The sequence below is a fragment of the Limulus polyphemus genome, unplaced genomic scaffold (genome assembly GCF_000517525.1).
Source record: "Limulus polyphemus unplaced genomic scaffold, Limulus_polyphemus-2.1.2 Scaffold2682, whole genome shotgun sequence".
Lineage (NCBI taxonomy): Eukaryota > Metazoa > Arthropoda > Merostomata > Xiphosura > Limulidae > Limulus > Limulus polyphemus.
Window position 1 is genome coordinate 113,705 of NW_013668292.1, and position 9,412 is coordinate 123,116.

The window sequence follows — 9,412 nt, forward strand, 5'->3', positions numbered from 1 at the left end:
GACCTGCATATTTTACATAAAATACGATGTTTTGATTATAGAAGGTAATCATGACCTGCATATTTTACATAAAATACGATGTTTTGATTATAGAAGGTAATCATGACCTGCATATTTTACATAAAATACGATGTTTTGATTATAGAATGTAATTATGACCTGCATATTTTACAGACAGCATCAAAAATCCCTTTTATAACGTGCGTATAAATTGTCCGTTTGTTTGTTTATAGTTAAGCACAAAGCTACACAATGGGCTATCTGTGCTCTGCCCACCACGGGGGCACGAACTGTCAATAAGACGTATGCTGAATAAAAAGTCATCTAGGATTAATGAAATTATTCTTTAACACGTGTGTAAAATCATAAATGAATAAAATTTAAATCAACAACCTTACTTTGAGACTGTAATCAGTCTTAAACAAAATTGTTTTTGTACAAAAAGAAAAAAGATTGTTTTTAATTTTTGTATGGTTAAATTTAATTCAAGTTTGATTCTAACAGAGTTGTGATTTATATAGAATCATAACTTTGGGTCTAAAAGAGAAGAGGGAACTGAGAGTGGTAGCTATATCCTCTACAAAAACAAACTATTATTATTCAATATTATTATTATTGACGCGTGAGTGAGACAATTTTTAGTTGATACAAAAAGTAAGGGGACATACCCCTCTTATAATTATGCCATTTCTTTTATAGATTTTGGTCAACTCTCACGCGTAAGGGAGACAATTTTTAGTTAATACAAAAAGTAAGGGGACATACCCCTCTTGTAATTATGCCATTTCTTTTATAGATTTTGGTCAACTCTCACGCGTAAGGGAGATAATTTTTAGTTAATACAAAAAGTAAGGGGACATACCCCTCTTGTAATTATGCCCTTTCTTTTATAGATTTTGGTCAACTCTCACGCGTAAGGGAGACAATTTTTAGTGAATACAAAAAGTAAGGGGACATACCCCTCTTATAATTATGCCCTTTCTTTTATAGATTTTGGTCAACTCTCACGCGTAAGGGAGACAATTTTTAGTTAATACAAAAAAGTAAGGGGACATACCCCTCTTATAATTATGCCCTTTTTTATAGATTTTGCTCAACCCTCAGTACAGCAAATAGATCGTAGGTCAGTAAAACAAGGAATTATAAATTCGTAGTTTCCACATATCATATAAACGACAGATTAATTTTTCTCTTAATGTTATAGCACGCTTTTATTGCTCAAAATATTAAATAAATACAATAATCTAACACTAACGAACAAAACCTATTTTGAAAAGCAGTTTATTTTAACATTTTCATCAGTAAGAACAAAATTACGATCTCACATAACTCACAGAAACACGTAGGATTCAGTTCCCTAACATCCATAAGTTACCTTTGCTGTGTATATTCTCAGAGTGAAAGGGGAGTATGTATATTCACACAACTATAGTTACAAAATGTTTGTAATCTGGGTGACCAGATGGGTATTTCATGAACCTACCTGAGACTGGTGAAGTAAAAGCATTGTAGAATCTGACAGCGACTTAGATACTTGGCTAGCTGAAGTCTCAACACTTGCACTGGTTGTGTAAGAATCAACACTTGATCCTGAAACAATCCCCTCAATATTGAAGGATTCCGGGGATTCTTCAATATCAAACTCGAGTTCTTCCCTCTTCAAATTATCATCAACTGCGTATAAAGTAAAAATCATCTGTGTTTTAGATGCCACGTTTATTAAAAGAGTTGGCAACAAATAATAACAGTTATAGACGTGTATCTTAAAAAAAACAAAGACATAATACGAAATTTAGCAGTATAAACTCACGTAAATACTACAAATCACCTAATTGGATCGGCTTGCGCTTTCAAACACGAGAGGTTTCCACAATGAAACAGTTATAGAGTTTGAAAATACTCATTTATTTGGCTCCTAAAACTTTGTTAAGACCGTCCTCCTCCCCCCTACTAATTTTGTGTGTATGTGTGTGTGTGTGTGTGTGTACGTGAGAGAGTGTGTGTGTGTGTGACTGGCATGACCTGGTGTTTAGAGTGCAGTCTGGGAGTCGCAGGTTCGAATCCACGTCCCCGAACATACTTGCCACTTCGGGCGTAGTGGCTTTAAAATGTGACAGCGGTCAATTTCTCTGTTCTATTGTATAAAAAGTAACTCAAGCTAGAGTTGACTAGCTATCGTTTCTCTAGTCTGTAACTCCTAAATTAGGAACAGATATCGCAGATAGCCCTCGAAAATCTTTGCACGAAATTCATAAACAAACGGATTTTTCAGTGCTACACAATTACCTACACACAGGGATTTGATAACTAGTTCGGTTATATTGGAGACTGACACGGATTGTAGCTAAAACACGATTTGGCGAAACAAAACGGAAATGACTGTGACTTTTATAACGTGCTATTGACATTTCGAATGATGTTATTCATTATTCGCCTTAAAATTTCATTATACCAAAATTTTACCTAGAGAACGAAGAACTCGATGATACCAAAAGATACCTATAGACCCCCCAAGCCTGAAAAACGCTTTAAATTTGACACATTAGTTTATTAAGTATGAAATTGGCACAGAATATACCACGACGTACCACAAGCAACAACTTCTTGCCCTTGGAGAGTTCACATCCTACCCTACTAATTACGAGTTTAATAACCCATTTAACGTTTGTCCATGTGATAAAATTCAATCACGGTCGTGAGTCAGTAAATGCAATTACCAGCGATAAAAATGTGATAAGAAATTGACTACAGCCATATTACCGCTTAGAGTCGTGTTGATACGTTAGTGCTTTAGCGAAACGTTTTATGATTCAGTAATTTTATGTCATATCTCCCAAAGCAGGAAAAAAAAAAGGCAATGGTAGCGAATTCTAGATTTAAAAAAAAAAAACTGTCATTCATAATATCTTTGAATCTCGGTTATACTGTACGGTGTATCCCTTTGGTTGTTTGTATTTAAGCACAAAGCTACACAATGGGCTATCTGTGCTCTGCCCACCACGGGTATCGAAACCCGGATTCTAGCGTTGTAAAGCCGCAGAAATATCGCTGTGCCACTGGGGCGTGTATCCCCTAAAAATTAATTTCTATTATTAGCTATTTATGTTAAATACAGAAAGATAACTGTTGTGGCTATTTTGTAGAACATTCGTGTTATAATAAGAAGAAAGATTTACAGGGGCATAATATATATATATATATATATATATATATACACACACACATATAAGTGATAATATTCATTACTCGCCTTGAAATTTCATTATACCAAAATTTCCCAAGAGAACGAAGCGCTCGATGACCCCAAAAGATACCTATAGATCACAAGCCTGAAAAGCGCTTTAAACTTGACACATTAGTTTGTTAAGTATGGGATTGGTACAGAAAATATACTAGTCATTAATTTGGCATTTTTATTACACACATATACATAAAACTGTTTCCCTGTTTACCGAAAAATTCTCCTCTTTATAAATATATTTCATGTTTTGTAAGCCGTTTCTTCACTTTCAGTAACAGCTCATTGATATTTACAATATTCATACCACCCACTGTTATGTGAATCAACAGATAATAGGAAAAAAAGACTTGCATCTCTGTTTCACCTCTAAATAAGACGCGTAGAGTAGTAGTAGTAGTAGGAATACGTCATCTGCTTTTATTGTTTTCTAAACCATTGACGTTAAGGCTAAGAATATACCTGTGTGTGAACCTGGTTCCCTTCTGAACCAACATTACAGTTCTCTGTTGACGTCAAATAAAGACCCACGTGTCGGAAAATGGAAACCTTGTGATCACTGACGTAACACGCGTTGAAAAGCGATGCTGAGAACTAACCTTTGTTGTTGCTATGGAAATTTTCAAAACACGTTAGTGACGATCTGGTATCTTTTTTTTTGCTTTCTTCGAACAACACGCAACGTACGTCACCAAAATAAATTACGCCAGGGAAACAGAGAACGTGATTTCTGCCACTGTTTGCTTATCCTTCTTATTTGTCTTAGTATATTTCACTCTTTGCATTCACTTGTGTAAATAACCGATAGTGTTGATAAACGTGTAAGTAACCGATAGTGTTAATAAACGTGTAATTAACCGATAATCTTTTATAAACGTGTAAGTAACCGATAGTGTTAATAAACGAGTAAGTAACCGATAGTGTTAATAAACGAGTAAGTAACCGATAGTGTTAATAAACGTGTAAGTAACCGATAGTGTTGATAAACGTGTAAGTAACCGATAGTGTTGATAAACGAGTAAGTAACCGATAGTGTTAATAAACGAGTAAGTAACCGATAGTGTTAATAAACGAGTAAGTAACCGATAGTGTTGATAAACGTCTAAATAACCGATAGTGCTGATAAACGTGTAAATCATTTTTTAAACACCAATAAATGTCACTATATAAAAGCTAACATCCTTACAAAATGACCTTCGATGGGATAACGATAAAATTAAAAATTTAGAGCGCTAAAATCCGGGGTTCGATTCCCTGCGGTGAACACAAACAATCAATTCTCACAAAAAATACTTCCTATACAGTCTATATTCAAACATATCAAATAAGCATCGAAATATTACTCGTGTCAACCGTAAGGGGACACTAACCTAATGTTTCGAACATTGTTTTAAATAAATGAAAACTAGAGACACCGCTCAGGTTATTAATAGAAATATTACTCGTGCCAACCGTAAGGGGACACTAACCTAATGTTTCGAACATTGTTTTAAATAAATGAAAACTAGAGACATCGCTCGGGTTATTAATCAAAATATTACTCGTGTCAACCGTAAGGGGACACTAACCTAATGTTTCGAACATTGTTTTAAATAAATGAAAACTAGAGACATCGCTCGGGTTATTAATCGAAATATTACTCGTGTCAACCGTAAGGGGACACTAACCTAATGTTTCGAACACTGTTTTAAATAAATGAAAACTAGAGACATCGCTCGGGTTATTAATCGAAATATTACTCGTGGCACCCGTAAGGGGACACTAACCTAATGTTTCGAACATTGTTTTAAATAAATGAAAACTAGAGACATCGCTCGAGTTATTAATCAGGCATTTTAAATCAAAAACATATACTATTTCTCACATATTTCCATTCAACACTATATGAACTGGTAAGGAAATAAATTGTCTGTATTCAAGGGGTTAAATTCTTGCAATATAGTGTCAAGAAAACAACTAAATTGACTTCAAGATTTAATAAGTAATTATTCACCTACATAACAGGTGGAGTTTGTTTTATGTTTTATTACAGTACGTTATCTACACACTGATCATCGCCAAGAATCAAACCTCGTCGTTAACATTGTAAGTCTGTAAACTTACCCGCTTACTACAATTAGAGTAAAAAATCTAAACACACTGAAACATATTTACTCAAGAAATCTGTTCGTGTAGAAGCGCGAAAACGATTATTTAGGTAAAAGAAATTAATTTTAGTTTAAGACAAAAAAAACATAATTCTAAATAATCTAGGTAAACTGAATATCTAAATAAGAAAAAGTTATATTGTGCAATTAATTATCCAAATATTTCCAAAAACGACCAACGTTACCACATGTAATGATAGTATAACTATACATAACAAGTTAACCTGTTAGTTACTGTACTTAACCCTGATTGTAATTAGCATACAATACAGTGTTGAGTTGTTCATTGTCTCTGGGGCAACTTTAAGCATCACTGTGTAAAATTAGATCAAATACACATTGAAATTAACTTATAAAATTGTTTAAAGCAAAAAAAAAAAGTATATTTATATCTGATTCAACATTAAGCAGGAGTCAGAAACACGCGTTACTAACTGAATGAACAAAACTAGTATGATCATGCTTTAGAGTCAAATTAAACCAGTCGTTCTTCATATAAAAACATATATAAATGGTAACACTATTACCGTAAACGTATCATTCAAAACCTCTATACGTCTAAGATTTCGCTGGTCACATTTCCCAAAAAATGACTAACCTGTGGTTGGAACACTTGAGAGGTAAGTTTCAAAGAGTGAACCTTGGCCGAAGGCAGGTGATATTGTGTCTCTGTAAAAAGGTGTGGATGGTAGCTGTTGATCAGTTAAATTAAGCGAGTACGCGGTCCACAGGTAATGCATCTGAGCTCCTTCTGCTCATCTGGTTGTCCGCTGGGTCTCTCGTCTCTGGCCCGATTACGGAAAATCCTTTCCACCGTGAGAATATATTCGAGCAGCCAATTCCGGGGAGCAGTAGACGGCCCGTGACGTCGGTGCTACCTCTGACGTCAAACAGAGAACGCGTACCTGGAACGTCAACCAATCGTCGCAAGCCCGTGTACAACAGTCGATAGGAGTGAAACGACTAAGAGTTAGCGCTGCCTCTATATTATGACGTTACGATGTAAGTTCACCCACGCAGATTTTACAGAATTGAAGTGAGCACTGATTTAAAGGAACGAACTGTAATCGATCTGAATAATAAACCGTTGCAGGATAGTAGCAAGGATATTGTGACGTAGAAAAATACAATGGTACAGAGACTTGGAAACAGTGCAGGCGTTTGACGTCGTGCAAACAAAGCACGTGCCAATACTTGCAGCGGGTTTTTACAGACTAGATCAAAATAACAGGTTGGGGGCGTGGTGGTAGCAGCTGGTGTTTCAGGGTTGGCCCTCATGGTCATAGCTCTGAAACGAAGGCCAAGAGCAAGTTAGTTTTAACAAGCGAAAAGCATTATTCTGGATTTCCCGTAAAATATAAAATATAAGACGTCTTTACAACTGACAGTTATACGTCAATCAACGAGCACTACAAATGACGTATAGACATAAAATTTTCTTGCTAAACACAAAAATGCAATAGCGAAAGTACGATACTGTGTAATGATAAAGCATTTATTAAGCTTAAAATGCCATGAAAGAGAAAACGTAAATTTACTTCTCAGTCAAACGAGCTACGATGACATCATAATATCGAGGTAAAAACGTGAGTAAATATTAACGCTTTTTTTTCCCTCACAAAATCGTAATTTTTTGTTAACAGTTTTCAAAATCATTTTCTATTTCATGGCATAACGTTTAATAAACATTCCAATAAGTGTTTTTCGCTACTGAGAGACGCGTGTGATAGAGCAATCATTTTTCACAAAATATGATAAGAGGGGAATTATACGATATTTCCACTCAAAATAAGGGATAAGATGATTAAGAATAATTAATTAATACATCGAACCTTCTATACTGGCGACAAATGATAAAAAAAATCCTCATTATGGTTTCTGCTCGAATCTCAGCTCTCATTATGCGTCTTTCGATATTTTAAAGAACCCCTGATTTGAGTACCACTATAATATTTTAAAGGTATTTGACTGTATTCATCTTTCGCTATTTTAAAGAACCCCTGATTTGAGAACCTCTATAATATTTTAAAAGTATTTGACTGTATTCGTCTTTCGCTATTTTAAAGAACCACTGATTTGAGTACCACTATAATATTTTAAAGGTATTTGGCTCTATTCGTCTTTCGCTATTTTAAAGAACCCTTGATTTGAGTACCACTATAATATTTTAAAGGTATTTGACTGTATTCGTCTTTCGCTATTTTAAAGAACCCTGATTTGAGTACCACTATAATATTTTAAAGGTATTTGACTGTATTCGTCTTTCGCTATTTTAAAGAACCCTGATTTGAGAACCTCTATAATATTTTAAAGGTATTTGGCTCCAGAAGTTTAACTTAAATGATCTAAAATGTATTAACAGTCATAAAACTGAAAGCTGATCGTAAATCGTTTCTCGTCCGTTTAACCTTTGAACCCTAAAATCCTTTCACTTATTGTAACAGATCTAAAAACAATTCTCTCAGGGTATTACGTCTTACTTATTTTTGTTTAGATAAAAATCTGTAACACCTTAGCTGATTTGCTCCAAAGCTTTTGGCAGTATAGATTGTTTGAACCACTAGTAGTGTAGAAATACACCCTTCTTCTATCTTACCTCTTCCCCAATAACTCACACGAAAGCTTTACGGCTTATAACACAAACGTTCAAGGTTTGATCCCTGCAGTGGGCACAGAGCAGATAGCCCATTGTGGATTTTTTCGCTCGCTCATAGTTAAAACATACTTTTTGCCATTTCTTGTTTTATCGCTGAACAACTATGAATCTCTGATTGTGTGGTTGAATATCATGTATATTTCTAGATCCCAGTTCTTACAACATTCAACAAACAAGTTCTTGAGACTTAATGAGCCCATTTATGTTTTGTCTTTTAATTGATGATGCTTATTCAGAAATAACGATAAGAATGTTTCATCGATTTCAGTGTTACAAAACATTACCTTAAACTCCAAAATACTAGACAAAATGACTTCGGTGATGCTTACTTTGTTACAATCAATTCAACGTTTTGTCGATCTAAACGTTTCGCTAAAAGATCAACGACAAGAGTTAAAAAGAACAAAACTATCAAAAGGTATTGATAGTACATAAAGAAAACTATTCACTCAGAGATATTTGCTAAAGGTTATTTAATATCTATTTGTGGGGTATGCGGGTTATGATGCCTCTACAATAATATTCTATACAACAATTATTTTTATCATCAAAGATGGTTCCTAAGGTTATTTATCACAAATAGTACCATAATCCCAAAATCTAACCTCCATCAATTTATCTTCAAATGCCCAGCGGTACGTCTGCGGACTTTCAACGCTAGAAACCTGGTTTCGATACCCGTGGTGGGCAGAGCACAGATAGCCCATTGTGTAGCTTTGTGCTTAAGTTCAAACAAACAATAACCCTTTAAAAGTGGGATTTGTATTTAATATAAATAGGAACATATTACAAAAATTAACGACTACAATATATGGATAAAAGACTGGCTAAACAAAATAAGCCAAACTCTTTTTTTTACATTTGTATGTTTTGTTTAATCGTGTAAAAAGAATGGATAAAAGCCAAGTACAACATTCGGCCCGTTGTGAGATTGACGAGAGAAATTGTTCAGCAGTGGTCGGGTATCGATATCCATGATTTAAGTGCGACAAATGTCTAGTGTTCAATCATGAAGGAACAGCCGGATAAAAACCACGCGAATCTTTACCAGCTGTTCTTAAGTGTTTACCCGTGTTGGGAAGGTAAACAATCGTTTTTAGATTTAACCCAGTTGTCAAGCGTCACTACCTTCAGCAATGCGGATGAATACAACATGAACTTAGTAGAAGATGTCAAATACGTGTGTGTGTGTTCTTTTTGTGAGTGAAAGAACCCAGACACAAGGACACACAGAGGAAAGTACGCTGAAATGACAGAAACGTAAAAAAAAAAAAAGTTTGTTCGCGACCATTTTTATGTAGAACAAACTCTTTTATAACAGCGATTTCAAATATCTAGAGCAAAATTTCTTGCGATAGTCCCAAGCTTTAC

At 34.8% G+C, this 9,412-nt stretch overlaps 1 protein-coding gene across 1 annotated transcript in view; it reads right to left on the reverse strand.

Moving 5' to 3' along the window:
- Window positions 1-6,156, reverse strand: part of LOC106467625 (nuclear receptor subfamily 4 group A member 2-like) — an 18,673-nt gene extending 12,517 nt beyond the window's left edge. The window contains exons 1-2 of the mRNA XM_022395826.1: window positions 5,984-6,156; window positions 1,484-1,674 (exon numbers count right to left, since the gene is read on the reverse strand). Coding sequence (XP_022251534.1) covers window positions 1,484-1,674; window positions 5,984-6,125 — 333 coding nt within the window. The 5' untranslated portion in view covers window positions 6,126-6,156. The remainder of the gene's footprint in view (window positions 1-1,483; window positions 1,675-5,983) is intronic.
- Between the last annotated feature and the right edge of the window lie 3,256 nt (window positions 6,157-9,412).